This window comes from Nanorana parkeri, unplaced genomic scaffold (assembly GCF_000935625.1).
Source record: "Nanorana parkeri isolate BGI_ZX_2015 unplaced genomic scaffold, ASM93562v1 scaffold1135, whole genome shotgun sequence".
Lineage (NCBI taxonomy): Eukaryota > Metazoa > Chordata > Amphibia > Anura > Dicroglossidae > Nanorana > Nanorana parkeri.
The window spans coordinates 540,480-561,023 of record NW_017307403.1 but is presented as its reverse complement, the minus strand read 5'-3'; the positions used below and the strand labels follow the sequence as shown (position 1 = coordinate 561,023).

Here is a 20,544-nt window from a genome sequence, read left to right as displayed (position 1 = left end):
AAAAGTGGCAATATAGATACTAGAGGTATCATTGTGTCTTGTGAAACCTTCAACAACAGTGAATTGGTATAGTTTATTGACGGCCATTTTTGTGAAGACCATACCCGCTTACCCCCACTCAATGACCTTCTCCAAAATGGATTATTTTCGAAGACAACAGAAAAGGTCTGGTGTGTCACCTGTACAGAAATCCATGCTCTGATTGGTCTCCTTTGGCTGCTGGCAACACCGGAAGGCGGAAGAGCTTTGCAGTGGTGAGGTGTCTGCTGTTGTGGCACAATGATCGGGGACCTCTTGCTATTCGGGTGAGAAAGGGAAGGATGTGGGGTTTTATAAGAGGGCGTAGTGGAAGGAATCAAACACCGTGTTCCGTGGTTGTAGTCCCGCTGTGTGGTGCTCATGGTTGCTGTCACGCTGTCTGTTTATGCACGCTGTGTATAGTTTATGGAGCGTCATTGCTGTATGTGTGGCTGCATCTATTAGCCCACATCAGTAGGGATCTTTGTAGAACAGTCTCTCCTTTATAAACTCGCCTCCTCCCTCAAGATAGGCGGCCGTTCTGCGCATGCTCCTGTCCTAACGTCCCCTATCCTTCTAGCAAGCAGAGCCAAAACTGTTTCCTGCTCTTCCCCCTGCACTTTCAATTTTAAAGGGGGTTGGGGGGAGTTTTGTTTGGGATACTTAAACCTGTATTTACTGTGCTGGCAGATTTCATTATCACTAACTTAGATAAGCGGGACTTATGATGGTGGAAAAAAACTGAACTTAACACACCCATGTTAGGTCTATGTGGAGTCGAATGTAAGTGGACATGTGTCTATTTACATCTGCTTACCTTCAATCTGGTCCACCAACGTGGACCTGTGCATAGTTTTTTTCCTTCAGATGTGAACAGACTCATGTCCGTTTAGATCCGGCTGCCCACAGGGATGCATTGGGTATCTGATCATTTTAAAAACTGACAGGTGGATCTGAACAGACATGAAAGGGGCCTAAAGGTGGCCATCCCCACTTTGATTTTTCACTTGATTCCCCCATCTAAAGCTACGCAGTGTGGATAGAGGAATCTCCCCTGTTGGCTATTGTATTGTGTCATCCAGTGCCCACGGCTGTCAGGATACACAGACAGTGACTTCTGCTGATTGGCTGCAGTCACTGTTTAATCGACAATTTTTCACCTGGCTCTGTCAGCAAAAGTCAGTGAGACAGATTGATTAATTCTATTGCGTGGCAAAACAGTGCTAATCATGGGCAGTGAGACCATCTGTGTGACAGATATATTACACGGTTACAACTTGAGTCAAAGATTCCTTCCTCAGCTACTCAAGAGTATTACTGTGGCAGAATAAAACCTGACCCTGACTACTTCTTTATTATGCCTCTGAGTTAAAAATCTATCACATCTTCAGTAATGAATCTGTCCCAGAACTTTGCAAACTTTTGCACTTGGCTGCCCAGGAATACAGACGCACTGAACTGTGGTCTCGTCTTAACTGGCAGTTTAGACTTTCATGGCAAGCAATGGTTCAGTGACATTCAACCAGGGTTTATCTAGGTTGTCAGGTTAAACCAGGTATGGTTTAATGGCTGACTGGCAGCTCAAAATATGCTGCTGGCCTTGGCACTGTGTTAGGTTGTTGTAGTTGTAGTTTGTGCTGGTATTTTCCCAGTTTGGATGTAAGGGGGTGGAGGCCCAATTTACCTGTCTTTAAGGGCTTGTTCACACCATGTCCTGACCAGAACAGTTCTTGTCTGCACCTGAAATGCATCCCAATGTATTCCTATGGTATTTCTGGGCTGTGTTCACACTGTTCCGGTGCAGGGTAAAAAATGCTGCATGCACTATTTTTTGCAGATCACACTGGACCAGATCGCAGGCACTAATGAGCCACGCGTTTGGGTGCCAACGATTGCACTGTGGGCGGGGGGGCGTGGCTGTAGTGCCATTGACTTCAATGCACCGCCGTGCCCCCTCCCGCCCCAAAACAAAGTGTGTCGGGAGGGTTGCGTTCCAGAGGCCGAATGCACTGGAACGCAGCTATGTGTATGGAGCCATTTATGTGCATAAGTAAAAATACGCTGCACGCATCTATATGCAGCGTATTGTACGGCAGTGTGAATGAGGCCTAAAGGTAAAGGAAATTAATCCATCCAGCACACTTAAGGACTAGTAAACTGCAAGTTTTGTCTCTGGGCTTGGATGAACTTGAACCCGTGTTGCAGTGGGAGAAATCACACAGATAAACTGAACAGTGTTTATGAGCCACCCGACAGTAGTACCGAGAAGTGCTTTGCAGTTGAAAGCAGGCACAAAAATAACTTTTTATTTTTTTTCTCTCCAATCAATAGATTTTTATTGGAGTGTTCAGGTTTTAGTTAGTAACAAACAGAATAAGGCATTACAGGTGTATTGAGTGCACAACAAGTAAAAAATAGACAACTTATACGTATTTAGTAAATACCAACAACGTCCCCAAAGAGGGGGAGAGCGATAGCGAACAGTAGGAAGAAAGGGAATAGAAGTACAGATTAATAGAAAAGGAGGGAAGGTAGTCAAGGAGCCATGAGCAAGCACAGTGGTGTACCGTCCAGTGGGGGGGTTCGCTTATACATTAAGGCCTCATTCACACACAACGCAGTAGCAAAATTGTATATTGCGTCTATGCGCGTATATGCGTGCACTATTTACATTCCCAGAATACATAATTCCTAATAGAAATTTTAATGAACTATTCGCTCGTAAAATACGCAGAAATACGCTGCCCGGACGCATCTCGGTTCCATTTTGTTTTTGCGCATTTTTACGCTACGCAAATATACAGCTCCATACGCGGCTATGTGTATGGAGCCATTTATTTGCATATGGTACAATACGCACGTATGCGCGATAGTGTGAATGAGGCCTTATAGACATTATTTAGTGATGTAATAACATAACTACTCAAACATGCCAATATTTCCATACATTGCAAAACCTGTTGTGTGATCTATCTCGAAAGGACATACCGTATTTTTCCGTCTATAAGACGCCCCTATGTATAAGACTTTTCTTACCCAATATTCAGAAATCAATATTTTAAATGATATAATTCATCACACTTACCTCTGAGTCAATCACGTTATGCTCCGACATTACAGATCTGGCACTGGCTACACGCTCTCCCCGGCAGCAGCTGACGTCGGGTACAAAAGATTTATGATCGGATTACAGAGACAAGATAAGTTTTCCTCCAGTCGTGGATCTTTTTTGCATGGCGTCAGCTGTTGCTGGGGAGAGCGGATTGCAGAGGAAAGATAACGGTATTCTTCCACTCTCCCCAGCAACAGCTGACATCAGGTACAAAAGATTTATGATTGGAGGAAGACTTGTCTTGTCTGTGCAATCCGAAGTTTCTGCACTTTCGGCAGTTTCGCAACCGCAGTTCTCCTCTCACCCCCGTCTATAAGATGCCCCTCTATTTTAGGGTAAAAATTCTAATGAAAAAGTAACGTCTTATACACGGAAAAATAAGGTAAATTTTTCATACACATGATGAAGATAAATAATCGAGAGCGTCTCTGAAATATTTGGAGAGTTCAAGCTCTTCCAGTGACGTACAAATAACTTTTTTTAATGTTCTGTCATAAGTTGTGTTCCAGATTCATGTTAACATTATGAGCTACTGCCATGTGAAGTAGACAGAGAATGTGTTCAAATGGAATAGTATGAAGCACAGTCCCTCCGGGAAGGAAGGTGAAAGAAATATGTAGACTAACAGGAACCGTTCTTAACCACAGTGTTATAGGGGAAATACAGCACCAGACCGTCCACTTGACTTTTCAAAAAGCTTTATTTTCCATGGCAAACAGTAAACAAGTATGTCTGCAGTTCATGAATTACAGTCCATTCTTTGTAGCAAAGCACAACACTTCATAACTTTAGTACTTTCCTGTACTCCAATGCGGTTTCCAATACAATGTCCTTTTCAGCAACAAACAGATCCATGCAGGCTTCAATCCTCCAGCTCACCTAGCTCGGTAACAGTCTCCTACGCGTAAAGCCAGTCTTCCTTTTACACTCGCAGCCACAATCGTGGGCTACACCTGTGATTACCCAGATGCAACCACAAAACCTGGACTGGACAGCTTACTGAGCTGATGGGATAATGGCCCACCCTTCTCTCCATTATCCCGACCCCCAGGGACCCAGAACACAATTTATAAATTGCAGAACTAAATCATACACGCAGGGGCGTCCAAGGCTGGGTGACACCTGGAGCGGTTACCGGGTGTCACCCCGCCGAGACTTCACTGTCCATGCGTGGCGATCTTCTGATACCTGCTGGCAGCCATCTTGGTGATGGACGCCGGCAGAGAGAGGAGGGGACAGTCACCCGGCGGGATAAGGTATGCCGCCGGGTCCCCTCCTCTCTCCTGATACTGTCGGGCGTTCGGTCCATGACGGAGCGCCCGACTTTTCAGAGGGGGCTGACACCAAAATGACTCAGTCATTTTGGTGTCACCCCTCCAATGGTGTCACCCGGGTGCGGGCCGCACCCCCCCTTGTGACACCACTGCATACACGCTTTCCCTGGGGTTTTTAACTAAAAAGAAGGATGCAATCTAAAAGGCTTGGTCTTCCATACCCCCCCCCCCATTTATAACCATTCCTTGCTTTCTGTCACAACTGCCATTGCTGAGACTTCTGAAAAGAACAATTCTTAGTAGGGGGAATTTATCAAAACTGGAGCCGACAAAAACTGGAGCAGGTGTGCACGGCAACCAATCGGCTTCTCTCTTCCGTTTGTTCAGTTAGGATCTGAAAATGAAAGATAGAAGCTGATTGGTAGCCATGCACAGCTGCTCCAGTTTTTGTCTGCTCCAGTTTTGATAAACTCCCTTCAATGTGTCTGACGAACAGGATTACCCTTACTGGTAATGCAGTTTCCATTACATTCCAAACTAAGTGACTGCTTCTGCTGCCTATACACAAAACGATAAACAGTCATTTTATTTATTGAGCTCGCTAGTTTGTATAGTATTTCGCTTACTGCTGGAATATGAGTGCTTAGCAGAATGCATTCACATCTATATACCCCTTCATGCTTTTTTTGATCTGTTTTTAATTCTTTTATTGCAGGACATTGCTTATCAATGCAGGAGCTGTGTTGAACTTCAAACTGTAAGTTTAATTTACACTTGTTCCTTTCTTCTTTTAATACAATGTCTTATCTAGTTTAAAGAAGAACTCTGGGTAAAGAAAAAAATGTACCCTTGCAGTGGGGCTTCTCCTCCCCCCGCACTGGAACGGTTAAAAAAAACTATGGGGTAAGTGCTTTTCCCCATAGTTCTCTTTAGGGTCATGGGAAGACGTATACTAAAGCTCAGTATATAGCGGGCTATTGCTTGCGATATACTGAGAGCTCAGCAGCCAGGACAGATCCCGACATTACTTTTGAGATCCACCAAGCTGCATGAGTGACAGCTGGCTCTGCCTATCTAGAGGCAAAGCCAGCTGTGCCCACCCCTTCCCCGCTCATTCCTCCACTCAGCGCTGGAGGATCGGAGAGGGGAGGGGGGGAATCCATGCGGTGACTGGCGGTTACCGCTCACTGCAGGGAGACGATCGAGAAGTGAGCGGATCAGCGGCATGTTTCTGCTCACTTCCCGATCAATAGAGCCGATCCGTGACAGCTTCTTTGTCACAGGTCGGCTATAACTATGAGGATGAATGGAAATCACTCACCTCATAGTTCTCCTTTTAAGTGCTCATTATGTCTAGGGGGCTAAAATTAAGCTGTATTACTCACCTGATCCTAGGTTCCATGGCAGTCAGTGCTCGCCCTCCGCAACAGCTATGGAATGTCTCTCAGTGTCCTCACATCTAATGCAGGTCAATGGACCTGCATATGGTGTAATTATATCACCGGTACTTAATCAGCCAGAGCCCAAATGAAAAGAGGCTGTGGGGAGTGGTATAGTAGCCCAGAGGGATCAGGCAAGGAAAATCATTTTTTCCTATCCCCTAGACAAAAAATGAGCACTTAGCCCTTGCAATGCGGGGGTAGCCCCACTGCAAGGGTAAGTTTTTTTTTTTTGTTTTTTTTTGTTTTGTTTGTTCTTTCACCCTTCCATGACCGCTTCAGACAATGTTTTTCACTTCTGGGGACCGGAGAAATTTTGCCATTTTTGCTGTTTTTGGTTATCCATAATTTTCTATCTTTCATGGATTGCACGTACACATATTATATACCGTTTTTTAAAGGACAAAATGGGCTTTAATTTGATTTGACATATGCATATATAAATTCTTCTTCTTTTCGAAAAAATGCTAAAAAACCCTACAATAATAATAATATGTACAGAATTAGTGTAGCTAACAGAAAGTAATTCATAATAAATTCTTTTATTTGTCCTGATTTATAGGGTATATTGTTTGTCTGGGATTTCAGTTTATTTTGGGTGTGAAATACAATTTTAGTGTGGAACGATTTTACATTGTTGTATGTTTGTCTCCTATCTTTAAATGGCTTTCTCGGCACTATATTTCCTTATTTTTTTTTTTATTAAACCTTTCAGAGTTGTATGTATATGACTGATTAGTATAAGTGTTGCAATTTTAACACCAAAGCACATCAGTGCTGGACCGTTATTTTGGCATGGGTTGGTAAATATTGGCACGATAATTTGATTTTATTTTAGTGGTTAAGTAGCTTAAAGTGTATGTATGGTCAAAACGACCTTTTTGCTTTAGATAGTACAGAAGGTTTAGCCCCTCATTCACATTGCCGTACAATACGCTGCGTATATATGCGGGTACGCGCGTATTTTCCCATATGCAAATAAATGGCTCCATACACATAGCTGCGTATGGAGCCATATATTTGCACTGCGTAAAGATGCGCAAAAACAGAATGGAACCGAGATGCGGCCGGGCAACCTATTTCTGCGTATTTTACCCGTGTGCGCGCACGCATAAACACACGTACGTGCATACAGTTCATTAAAACTTCTATTGAATGATGCATTCTGGAATTGCATATAGTGCGTGCATATACGCAATATACAGTTTTGCTCTTGCGTTGTGTGTGCATTAGGCCTTAGAGCCCGTGTGTGCCATGTACCTGCTAGATAGACTCACCGTATTTGTCCTGGTAAGCATTGTCACAGAAAGAGATGGGAAATCAAAATTTGAGAATTATCTGTAGAACAAGAGGTGAAGGAATATCTTCCAGTGAGGACACTTGTTCTGGTGACAACTGTCAAAGAGGGGAAAAAATAAAGCATCTGTTCGCTGATTTACCCCGAAAAGTATAAACCTGAAATCTCTCAGCTCTGAGCACTTGTAATAGCAACAAAGTTAGGGGAAATAAACATTTATAAAAGATGTATTAAAAAAAACCTAACCCAAAATATTTAAAGCCCCTTGCCCCCACATACATGTATGTATGAACACAAACACATACATTGGATGTCTGTGCATATGCAAACGATTGCACAACACCTATACGGTATTGCTGCTCATGCCAGCTTGATAGCAATAATTCATCATTCACTGTTAACCCTAAATACATGCCTTGTAAAGGCTTTTAAAGTGTCTCCTGTGGACAATTTTGGGTACCATAGCTTTATGAATGCTTGCACAAATATCACATGACATGGAAAATTGCCACTACTGCTATTTTACAAATAAATGCTAAATACAAAATTTACAAATAAATACCTTTTTTTTTGTTTTAAAGGGTCTCTGCTTTCAGAAAATAGATAATATTTGGGGGTTTTAAATGTGATTTTTCATGTTAAAAAAAAATTAGCATTTTAGTACGTGTGCCTAAATGAAAAGCAGCAAAAGGGTTAAAGGAATTCTGAGGAAGTGTAGAGGCTGCCATTGCTGGCTTCTTTTGAAAATTAAAATTATTTGGCTGTTATGCTGATCCAGAAGCTTTGCTGCTTTCTAAGTTGATCACTCTGAGCAAGTATGCGGGTTAGAAGTTTTGACTTCACTCATTGTGTTTGTTCCAGGCCAGCTTTTCAGAGCGTATAAAAGCTATAGACAACCAGGCAACAACCCTTTTCAGATGGAGGTCTGAGATGGCAGCCTAAAATACACAAATGCAGTGTTACAAACATGAAGTTTGCTTCAGAATAAAACTGCATGCACGTTTTTCTTGCACTCGCACTGCACTGGAACGCACAGCATTGCGTTACTGTGCGTTCCAATGTGGGCAATCGCACTGTGGGTTGGAGGTGCATTTGCGGTGCAATTTAAATGAATGGCATCACAATGCTCCTCCCGCAGCAGAATTTGTCAGGCCAAACCAAAACATTTTTTTTCCCCCACCTTTTTATAATTTGTTTTGTTTAATATTTGAATTGTGAGGACATGGCACTTGAATAGGTTCAGCCAGGGAATGACTGCTGCCAGTGGCAAGATTCCGCAGATGGCAACTGAATGTAAATACAGCGGGTATTGGGCTGGTGCAATCGCCAGCTTGTTATTAGCCATTTCAAATTGCAATAGCAGGCTGGTTATTGCACCCGCCCACTGCTTGCTGTGCCCTCCTCCCAGCATGGAGGAAAGAGCTAGGGGATCCAACCAACTAATTGATAATGAGAATAGTTGAAAATTATTCTCAATCACTTAATTTATTGCAGCCCTATCCACGGTGCCTAATGCAGGGGTGGTTTGGGTATCCTGGTATAAAGGCTTTGTGCATAAACCTTTAAATAGATAATTCTGTGTTGGTAATGTTGGCATGTTTAAAACACGCTAGCAGCTGTTCACTTCTTAGCAAGGCTTCAAGTTCATTGTTTCATTGTGACAAAAATGTTTGCACTCATTAGCACTGCTAAGATAAAATTGTGTGATTAACCATCATCGAGGGAATCTAAGGGTAAGGTTAGTTTTTCATTTTAGTTTTCAGCTAAACATTTTTTTTTCTCAATAGCTCTGTTTCTTTTTAATATTTTGGTTGTTTGTTTGGGAAGCAGAAAGTCAAACATCACAGCTAACGTTTAGTTCACCACTGCTTATATTTACAGAAAGAAAAAGGAATCCCAAGGATTTGGTGATGACCCTTCTGTTGCAACTACAGGTAAGTCCACTTCCCAAGACAGATGAGTTACAATTACTAGTTCCAAATATATTGGTGTTTCTTCTGTATAATGCTCTACTGAGAAACATGGTTGTGGGTTCATTTGGGAGGTGTACCATGTGACAACAGACCTATCTCCACTGGCTCTTGTTGTTATCTTCTGTAGGAGGGTGGCTTTTGTGCAGAAGGAGTTGTAGATGTCAGGAGTTTTCTTCCATTTGCGGAATTTGTCTGTACGGCTGGTGGGCATCAATTCTTTCAGAGCTGACAAGGCCTTAAACTGGTCATACACCTATAGATTATCTGCAGATTTTCTATGGGCAGATGGAAAAAGTGCAAAAAAAATTCCTCCTTCGATGGTTGGAGGAACCTCCCACTGGGCCAAGCTTCAGTATGTTGCTAGTTGGTCCCACTGGCTCTCAAAACACCTGAATGCCTGCATCCAATCGGATTGTTCAGGTATTTTGAGAGCCAGCGGGGGCCGACTAGCAAGATACTGAAGCTTGGACCAGTGGGCGATTCCTCCATCCACACAGTTTAGCATAGATGGAGGAATCTGTTGCACTTTCTCCATCTGACCATAGAAAATTTGCAGAGAATCTATAGGTGTATAGCCAGCTTAAAAGTGATTGGTGTGGGTGGGATAATGTTGCTGCTTTAAGGATCCAGCAGCATTGTCGGCAGTGCACAGGCAGACACACTTGCTGGAGCTTTGCAGTCATGTTTGGGAAAAGTTTAAAGGTAGTTTACATTGAGATTTATCGGAAACTGTATGCAGGAAATAGGGCAGTGGGAAGGCATCCCGATGCTGGCGACGCACACTGTACGTCGTCAGTCACGAAGGGGTTAAAAGGTGGGTGACTGTATTGCCTTTTCTTCTACTTTAAAGAACAACTCTGGGCAAATGACAAATTAATCCTTGCGGGATTCGCTTTGGTCCCGGGTCTAAAAAAATATATGCTCGCCTGATCCTCAGTTAGTTGCTAGACTGGTTCCCTCAGTCTTTCTCCCCCTCCGCTCCGGCAGTCTGATGACCAGTGTCATGAGACATAAGGACACTGAGGGACACTCCACCACCGGAGGGGAAGAGAGACCTATGGGGACCAGTCTAGCAGCCAGAAGGGTCTGAGCATCAGGTGATTATATATTATTTTTTTTTCATTATTATTTTAGACCCTAGACCAAAATTAGCACTTTCCCCTTGCAGCGTGGGTGTAGCCCCACTGCAAGGGTTAATTTGTCATTTGTGGAGAGTTGTTCTTTAAGTGCTGCAGCAAGGGCCATAGTTCTATGAGAAATTGAAATTCTCAATTATTTCAGAAGGTAGGTTGGGCAGCAGTTTGTAGTCTGCACAGCACCCTTATGTTTGTACTTCAGGCAATGCTTAAAACCTACCAAATCAGCCGATCCATAGAGTGTGTTTTCTAAAGCAGCTGAAACCTCTTCAAAGACAATCTGATGCGTAAAAATTTTAACAAGAAGATTGTATTTTGAAGAGTTCCTCATGATTTTGTTTGCGGCAATATTCTTGTAATACTTCAAATATTGTACAATATGAAGTTCCGAGTGTACAATATACACATCTAAGCAAGCCTCAAAAAAGAAATACAATCCTCCTTTTGTTTTTTTATTTTTCGTAATTGCGTAGATGTATTTGTACCCCTTCTAGGTAGGGACACTTTGGTTTGAAGGTTAGAGATTATGTTCTCTTAGTCGGCTTTAGCAAGCTGTTGCACATTATTTGTATGAAAGCAGGTTTTCTGTGCAGCATTAGGTAGATGTTCAGCAGATAAGATGTAAGCATACTTAACATAATCCTATTGGCAAAATTTCCCTTGGATACTAATGTGAGGGCCTACACTTTACAGGGAATTTCCAGGCTTTTTAAACTCTTTTAGATATAAATGTGAATATGAACACCTTCATGTAAACGTATTAGATGTTGGGGAGATTTACCAAGCAATGCACATAAGATTATATTTTTGTGCACCTAAATTCTGACTAGATTTGGCCTGCTGCTGGCTGTTTTTTAATTTCTCCTGCAGTTGTGTTCTTTGTAGAGCTGATTTAAAATAGCTTTTCACATGCGCTGTATTGAATGTGGGTACGTAACATATGGTTAATGTGTTCCCCCTTTGCTGGGTTTTTTTTTTGTAGGAGGAAACAATAAGCAAAGCTATATGTTATTTTTTTTTCCATAACAAATAGGACCTACCCGCATGACCTCTGTTGTATTGCATTTTCCATAAGATGTTTCCATTTGTTTTTAAAAATAGCGAAACGTCTGCCAAGGGTTTTCATCTATTTAGTTTTAAGAACTTCAGGCAGGTATAGAAGTTATGTATTTAATAAAAAACAAAAAAATAATTTTTAAATGCAAATTGTATACGTACCTGAATTTTTTGCTTTATTTCAGTCTTTTGTAATCCCTTGTCAGCACTCTGACTAGGAGAGGGAGGTGCAGAACTTGGAGCCACCCATATATCCTGTATTTAGATGTACAGGGTTATTCACAGAAGGGTGAAGGGTTTGGAGAAGGCAGAAGAAGTGACCAATCTAGGACAACATAGCTGATTTGGAAAGATTCTCCAATTCAGCTCACGTTCCAGTTCAGCTAAGTTGTCCTAGATTGGTCACTTCTCCTGTCTTCTCCAAACTCTTCACCCTTTTGTGATTAACCCTAATAATGTCAAGGAACATACTGACAGGAAAGGAAGCAAATGGGTGACCTCATTAGTCTCTTGCTACTCCTTCACCCTCCAATTACAGGTGGATGACAGGGAGGGGACTACGGACGAGAGCTATGTTGCCTAACGGCAGAAAAAAAATATCAGGTCACCAGGCTGGCTGTGCTATGTAGTAGGGCTGTGTAAATATCAGAAAGGTATGGACAAAACTACAATCCTTTGGCAGGTGAGATCCTACTTCTATTTGTATTTAGCATTTTGCATGGAGTCTAGCTTAATTGTTTTCTGGAGAAAGGATGAAGTTTATTCAGACATCTCTTGAATTGATAAGAGATGACCAAAGTCAATCAAGACCAAAAACAGATTCTAGTACTAGTATTTATAGTGAAGTCTTGAAAGGTTTAGGAGTTAAAAGTGAAGGTCCGTTTTATTTACTTTAAAGTGAACTGGTGATGTTAGAAGCTGATTTCATTTTAAAAGGAGCAGGCTTATGACATGTCATGCTGATTCTGGTTTACAGTGAAGTTTGAAAAGTCCTAACTCTCATCCTGTATGCTTGTACCAGGTCCACTATTAAAAGAATACAGATGATTGCTCCGCATCCTACTTCCATGTTTCTATCTTCACAGGCTCTCTTTAAGTTGTTTGTACTCAAAACATACAAACTCCATCCGATTACATTCCAGAATGACTTCATTTGCTTATGCCTGTTAAAAATAATTTTAGGAGTTTTGGAGCACCATTAATTCCTTGCAATAAGTTAGAGACACTAAACTCAGGAGTTAAAGGAGAACTATGGGAGCCTCTCTGATCCTCCAGCGCTGACTGGAGGGACGGGAGTCGGCCGGCCATAGCTGCCTCTAGATAGGCAATGTCTGCTGTCAATCAGCCAGCTGGGTGGATCTCGACAGTGTTGTCGGGATCTGTCCCGGCTGCGGCGCTTTCAGCATATAGCGGGTAATAGCCTGCTTTATACTGAGTTTTGGGTCACAGGAGGACGTTAGTATATGTCCTCCCGTCAACCCTAAAGAAAACGATGGGAAAAAAGGTTACCCCATAGTTCTTTACATCTTAAAAATCCATTCAAGTACCCCAACTGTTCACATAAATGTATCTTATTTGTGTATCACTCTGTATATCCTCAAATCGTCTCTGAATTGGTGGTGACACTGTCCTTCCTTCTGGAGGGTGGCTACTTTTGTTCCCCATGGTCCCTGTGTGTGTTGTAAAGTAGCCACCACCCCAAGCTCACTACTAGTGATGGACTAAAATTTCAATACAAATTGGCAAACCAAATGTGAGCTTGTATTCAATCATGGGAGCAAGCTTGGAGAGGTGGCTACTTTATAACACACACACAGGGACATGGAGAACCAAAGTAGTCACCCTCCAGAAGGAAGGACAGTGTCACCATGAATACAGAGATAATTTGTTGATCTACAGCTGAGTGATGCACAAATAAGATACATTTATGTTAATAGTTGGGGTACTTGAATGAATGTGTTTTTTAGTTTAACATTTCATGGAAAATATGTTCTTCCTGCTTAGTAATTTTTCTGTTTAGTGTTCTTTTCTGAGTTAGTGTTTGTGGAACAGGACAAGAGTAGTTCAAATACAGTCTGTGATATCACATTTGTACATGAACATGAGAAATGCCCTTGTCTAATAATCAAGCCTTACTGTCCATGTATTGCACAGACTATTTCTGTTTCTAGGCATACCATTGTTGGTATGTATTATAACAAATAATTCCCCTGGAGTAGCTATCGATTACTACAAAATATTCAATTATCAGAAACTAACGTTGCTTGGTCATCTATTGGCTTTTATCATTTCTATTAGGGATGCACAGATACTTTTCGAGTACCAGTGCAGATACTTGGCATTTTCATGAGAAGTACCAGGGTTGCAGCTGGGACCTGGCTCTAGCACTCCACCACTGTCCTGAAATCATTAGTCTGTATTGTTTTAGAAAAACTGTCACATGACAATAAGCAAAAATGTACCAGTACTCGTACTTGTAAGTACTTCGCAAGTACCAGTACTCGTACTCGCAAAACTGGTATCTGTGCAACCCTTTATTTATATTCATACAAACAAAATCATACATTAAAACAGAGATGTACAAATCCCAGGAGCCCCGTGTGCTCCTTACACATGACAGCTGCCTCTCTAATTTTTGAATTTTTTTCTCTAGTGTAGTCATGGAGCTCAAAAGTATCGGTACATGTACTCATACTTGTACCGAGTACTGTACTTGGTATCTGTGCAACCCTAATTTCTATGTGAAGTAAACCACATTTTCTACTTTTTTTCCTCCAGTCTGTTTTGTATGCAGTCAATTAAACAAAACAAAAATGACAAGATCGTGTTTTTCTTGTATAAGTATTTTTCTAATCTGGACGCATATTCTGTTTCTTACATTTATTTCAGGAGACAATATTCGTGAATTCCTGCTCAGCCTCCGATACTTCCGGATCTTCATTGCTTTGTGGAACATTTTTATGATGTTTTGTATGATTGTGTAAGTATAAGCAGATAGTATGTTATTGACTAGGATCCCCCTAACATCTTCAGCAACTGTACAGTATTTATGATGGTATATTGTATGCAGGAATTCAGATTTACCTAGGTTTGTTGAATATAAACTTCCACAAACTGTATGATTACATGTCTGTGAAGGTTCTCATTCATCCAGGTCATGGTGTATCTGTAAAAAAATAAGTCAAGGCAACTGGACTTGCTGTATTTTTCTTGAAGACTTTTCACTGGACATCCAACCAGCTTTCTCAATTCAATGACTTGTACGGGTTTACAAGCCATTCTGAATTGAGAAAGCTGGTTGGATGTCCAGTGAAAAGTCTTCAAGAAAAATACAGCAAGTCCAGTTGCCTTGACTTATTTTTTACAGATATATGATTAGATCTTTTCTAATGAATGGAAAACCGATTCAAACACTGCACAGTATGTTAAAGCCTTGATGGGTTTACTAGAGTGCATTACACTGTTAAATTGGGGGCCCTTGTACTATAATACATAATTATCAGTTGTAATGTGTGGGGCCAGCTGTATTATTTCCCTTTTACCTTTTGTCTCTGAGGTTTCCTTTTTTCCCCTTTTTATAATTTAAAATATTGTATTGTCCTTTTTAGTTGTGTTTCAGCTTCCATTTGCCAGGGTTCCAAAAAAAAAAGAAGCAAAATGATATGGCATCATTTTGTACAAGATTTATGTAAGTTTATAGCATTTTGCTTGTTTCATCTGGAAGATCTTCCGGTCTTTTGAATGAGCTCACGCAACATTTTTTTTCCTTTCGACCTTGCTCCATAAGCATATGGCTTCTGCTTTGGAGTAAACAGGAATACAATAAGAATTAATATACCATCTAACTATATCGTAAAGTGTGGTGGGACTTAGGGCCTGTTCACTCCAAAATCAAAAGGAAATCGCAAGTTAGCGGAGGGTCTGTTGACTTGCAGTTTCAAACACCATTGCCTTTTTTTTGTCTTCTTTTTTTTTTTTTGCCAATCTTTATTTTAATTAGCATGTCCTGAGTGGACAAACATCTGTGAATATTTTCAGTTGTGATTAAATTTGTTTTCCATTTATATTACATTGCGCTGAAAAAAAGAAGAGCATACTGGTCCCATTCACACCCACTAATTTTTTCGTGCCCCTGCCGTTAAAAAAAATGAATGACAACACAAGGTATCTGGTGTGAATGGGGTCTTGCATCGCACATAGGCCCTTTCTACAGTACATCTGAGACACCAAAACACTGGGAAAGCAAGCAGGTATTGTTTGGAGCCAGGCTTGTCCCAATTGGGGCAAAGTAAGTCGATGACAGCCTGCAGCTTCGGGGGGTGGCTGGGCCCGTCGTCGGCAGCGATAGGAGGCGGGGCCCAGTGATCGAGGAGGCAGGTCTTACGATGGGGAGAAGGGCCTGGCGATCAAGGAGGCGGGGCCCGCAAGCGATCGTGGAGGAGAAGGAAGCGGACAGAGGATCGGCCAGACAGGTAAGAGGGCTTTACCGCCCACCTGAGACCCTGCAGAGCTCACCATAGAGAGTTTATGGTGGGCTCTGCAGGGTCACCCTCAGGTGGGCTGTTTGGGTTATCAGGTGGACTGATCTAGAAATCACAGGGCCCCATACACGATTTTGCTATGAGGCCCTGTGATTTCTAGTTACCCCCCTGGTACATAGCATTATTTTGTTTCTTTTTCTAGTGACAAAAATGACATTATCTTCTGAATCCCCTGTATGCACTTCATTGACATATTTCCTGTATGTTTAAATGGTGGATGCTTTATTGTCAAGCGCCTTTATTTGGGAAGGCAAAATGCAGCTTCCCATGGTTGCAAGTTAGAATTCACCTGACTCTAGTAAAGTGTAATCTGATTGCTGTGGGTAACTGCACATTGCACTTCAGCTTTCCGGGTTTTTTTTTTTACCATGCTCTTGTAAGTGAGCCTGCAGCAGCTAAAGCCAAGTTAAAGTCTCAGACCTTTTTATTTAAATATAGTTCTGTATCCCTGTATGCTATTTGTGACTGATATTTGCTTGAAAATTCCCTAAAGTCAAATAGTGAACTGGATTGACTGATAATTGAGACACCACATACCTATGTTTCTTAAAATGACATATGTAACAAATATGGGACTTTCAAGGTGCCAAACACAAACAATTGTATTAAAACGATTCCAAAGGTCCCTAAAATACCCTTTTTTTTCCCCTCAGGCTTTTTTAGACTTGTACAGGCTTTTAGAGAAGGGGAAGGGATGTGTCTAACCAGTCCGATTACTATGCACTGATTGTGGTGAAAGCACTGGCTTCAACCTTGGTGCCTATTGGACTGTACAATCCTATTTAATGTGATATTGAAGTCATAAGGTTTTTAAGTGATTTTCGAATGTTGATGAAATCACTTACAACGGATGCTGCTCCCTTGATGTTTAAACGTTTGTTTCCTGCAGAATCAGCTGCTCCCCTGAGCATTGGCCCTAATATCCTGTTTTAGGGTGGCTCCTTTCCCTTGCAGAGTCCTATGGTGTACTAGTAAGCTGTGTGTGTGTGTGTTTCCCTCCCTTCTCTAGGCTAGTAAATGGACTGCTCTTATCCCTGCTCCTCTTTCCTTTTCCAGTCTAGTAGATGGAGGGTTGCTGGAGACTGATCTGTCCCTTGTGACCATGTACAAGACAGGAAGTTAAGGGAAGCCGAGCTGAGAGAATCGGAGCCAACTGTTTTGAAACTTGATGACTAAATGCTTGTGCACAAATGTAAAGAATGTAACTTGCTTTACATGGTCTTTTGTTTTGTTTGTTTTTTTTCCCCATCCCTGAATGTAGCATTTTTTTCTGCAATTGTTAATAATGATGGTCTTGCAGCAAAATATATTATGAAATGTCTAGTACATACCTATTGCTATTGGTTAATTCCTATTTGTTCTTAATTTTCAGGTTATTTGGCTCGTAAATGTGGCAAATGGTACTCCTTGAGTTAAGAGGATTTTCTACACTATTATGTCCTTAACCTCCCTTTTCTGCCACCATGTCATATTTCTGTAAAAAAAAGTTCCAGCTTGTTTGTAAATATTGTCTTTCTGTATACTTGTAAATAAAAGATAAGTTGTGACTTGCATAGCTTGGTGATGCCAGAATGACTCCGGGTTGAAATTATAAAACACAAATAGGTTCTAGATGGAAACATTTTAAGACGTACTCGTATATCATGATCTGTAATATCCTTGCTAAATTATGCAGCAAATGCAGAAATACCCAGTATCACATGTCTTTATGCAATGGGCTCTTCCAGATGGCATTAAAGTATTGCTAGTTATTGGGTTGAGTTCCTTTTCCAGGAGAAATTTTGGTTATATCACTAGAGGATTCATTATTGTGTATATTGTTTAAGTGTTTTAAAACATATTTGTGTTTTGTTAGCATCGTATAGAAGGAAATCTAAATATGTATAAGTTTATGTAAAATAAAAAAACAGTTATGATTGAAATGACATGAGCTTATGGCTGGTCATTCTTCTTCAAAATGTTCTTAAAGTATATCTAAAGCCAGAACTTTTTTCTTTTAAAAAAAAAAATGTATATGGAATGTTTAGTTTTTTTTTTTCTTTCTAGCTGTCTGCCTTTCATTGGGGAAGATTACCTTTACTTTGTCTTCCAAAGACACAACTGGAAGTGAGAGAAAACTGGCTCCAAGGTTAGGGGAAATTCCCATGTGGGTAGGTGTCCCCATTGGAAGACCCTTGCCCCCCACACTTCTGTGTTGGTGACAACTGAATTTTTGGATTTACCATCTGTTTGTCACCAAGACAAAATGAGAGGGTGAATCTCCCCAGCATGGGACACAGATAGCAATATGATATAAGACATCATTGATGTGTTACTTCTTGAGCTCTATACTAAGATGATGCAGCAGTTATCTGCTCCAAATCATGTTTTTTTTAATCTCCTTTTGTGATTTTTAAAGTTAGCTTAAATCTGTTTTCTCTTTAATATATTTCAAATGCTGTTTAAATCACTTACAATTGATGTTGCTCCTTGATGTTTAAGGGCAGGTTCACACCATTTTCTGGACCAGATCTGGAACGCAGTGCATTGCGTTTTTGCCACGTTCTGCAGCTGTTTTTTTTTTTTATAGCTTAAAATGGGCTTTCATGTGCGTTGCAGTGTGTTTGCATTTTTCATGCGTTTCTATGCATTCCAGGCAAAATTAGACCTGCAGTACTTTTATAGACTGTTTTGGAACGGACTGTGCTGGTGTGAACAGAGGCCAGAAATAGCATAGGGATACATTAGGATGCATTTTGGGTCCAGAAACTATCTGGTCTGGAGATAATCTGGATGTGGTGTGAATGCACTTTTTTAAGTTTTAGTTTCAGGGGCTCAGAATTGGCTGATTCCATGATCACTGGCTCTGATATCCTGTTTTAGGGTGGCTCTTTTCCCTTGCAGGATCCTATGGAGCCACGTTTGTGTGTGCTTGTAACCTGTGCAGCCCATAACTCATCGCAGTCCAAAACCTGGAAATGGGTGCTGTAGTGACCGCGGATGACGCCCTAAGCAAATCAGTCATGAATGAAGAAATCACCAGCACTCCTGGGTTCCAAGAATGCCAGACCTTGTTTATTGACATCCAATCAGGTTGCACAATGTATAGCAACGTTTTTGAGCGCACAACCGTTCCTTCTTCAGACAAACAGTCACTTTGCCTGAAGACCACTTTTGCGTTTCGAAACATTGCCATACATTGTAGACTTGATTGGTGGATGTCAATAAGCAAGGTCTGACATTCTTGGAACCCAGGAGTGCTGGTGATTTCTTCATTCATGACTGATTTGCTAGTAACCTGTGATTTGCTAATAACCTGTCTCTATAAACACAGTCACTGCCCTGCCCCATGCTCCGTCCTTCCCCATTCTCCAAGCTAGTAGATGGGCAGTTGCTGGAGTCTGCTCTGTCCCTTGTGATTTTGTACTGCACTGGAAGTTCAGGGAAGCCGAGCTGAAAGAGTTCAAGTCAGCTGTTTGGAACATGATGACTATAAGTGCTTGGGGGAAAAAAAGGTAAGGGGACACTTTGCTGGGCAATGTATATTTGCTTGGTATGGATTCAAAAAAGATTGAGAGTTTAATACTACTTTAAGTTAAAATGTCTCTGGCTCGAAAAGGTCTTACCTGCTGCTTTCTTAGGGTGCTTTCAGTTGGCTGCGGTTATCACTACATCATTTGCACCTTTTGAACATCAGTGCATTTTTTAACTGTTGTAAAACATTGTACAACAGCCAGCGTATACGGTCAGACAACTATGCTGACTAATCCCTCTTTTTTTTTTTTTGATAAATGCTGCAAGATATGTCTTAGCACAGCATTCCTGTAGGAACCACTTTACAGTGCGAATCATTGTCCATTTCCCTGGGCCTGTCCCATCAAGTATGTAGTATTCTCCAAGACTACATTGTCACAGATCACTAAACCTACTAAACATTTTTAAAAGTTTTATCATTGTCAGATGGCAGGAGCTGAAAATGTAAAGCGTTAGACCCGATTCACACCAGGGGTTTTTGGCATGTTTTTATGCTTGTTTCAGAACGTTTTACAGATGTTTTCTGTTCCCATGTAATAGCTTTTTGAGGCGTGTTTTAAGCTTGTTTTCCGTTGACCATTGAAAAGCAGTCTCGGCTGCAAAAACATGCTAAAAACCATGCACAAATGCGCTGATCGGCGCTTTCTATTGAAGTCTATGGATCAAAGGGAGCTGATAAGTGCCAGAAAAGAAGTTTAGGGACTATTCCAAACAACAAACTTAGATTTCCCTTGCCGAACTCCTTACCGGAAAACCCCAATTCAACGAGGGGGGTGCTTGTAATGACTGTGGATGGTTCCGCCAGACAATATTGGTAGATGTCACCAGCAGACCAAAAGTATTGTAATCCAAAGTGTTTGTTTATTTTAAAAAATCATGTCATCAAAACTAGCGCTTTCAAGCCACGCAGGGTCCCCTTCATCAGGTCATTGCTGAGCCTGATGAAGGGAATCCTGAATGGCCCCGAAAGCCATAGTTCTGATGACATGACGTTTTAAATAAATGAGCATTTTGAAATATTGGTAGATAGAGGTCACCAGCACACCAAAAGTTTTGTAATCCAAACAGGTGTATTTTTACGTGCTATTGTGTGAATGGCCCCCATAGGAATACATGGGTTTTTAATTTGCTTGCGTTTCAGCATGGAAAAAAAGCCCTGGTGTAAACGGCCTTAATGGTAATTGA

At 41.2% G+C, this 20,544-nt stretch overlaps 1 protein-coding gene across 1 annotated transcript; it reads left to right on the top strand.

Moving 5' to 3' along the window:
* Nucleotides 1-211: 211 nt before the first annotated feature.
* On the top strand, nt 212-17,476 carry SMIM7 (small integral membrane protein 7). Its single transcript, XM_018568081.1, has 5 exons — nt 212-305; nt 5,120-5,161; nt 9,022-9,074; nt 14,195-14,285; nt 17,219-17,476. The coding sequence occupies exons 1-5, from the start codon at nt 280-282 to the stop codon at nt 17,232-17,234; spliced, it is 228 nt and encodes a 75-aa protein (XP_018423583.1). The 5' UTR covers nt 212-279; the 3' UTR covers nt 17,235-17,476.
* Nucleotides 17,477-20,544: the final 3,068 nt, after the last annotated feature.

Bases quoted from the DNA above. Each gene is read 5' to 3' on its own strand.
- SMIM7 (XM_018568081.1), top strand. From the start codon at position 280: ATGATCGGGGACCTCTTGCTATTCGG. The intron at 306-5,119 runs GTGAGAAAGGGA...CTTTTATTGCAG, and splicing joins GGGGACCTCTTGCTATTCGG to GACATTGCTTATCAATGCAG. The intron at 5,162-9,021 runs GTAAGTTTAATT...TTATATTTACAG, and splicing joins GCTGTGTTGAACTTCAAACT to AAAGAAAAAGGAATCCCAAG.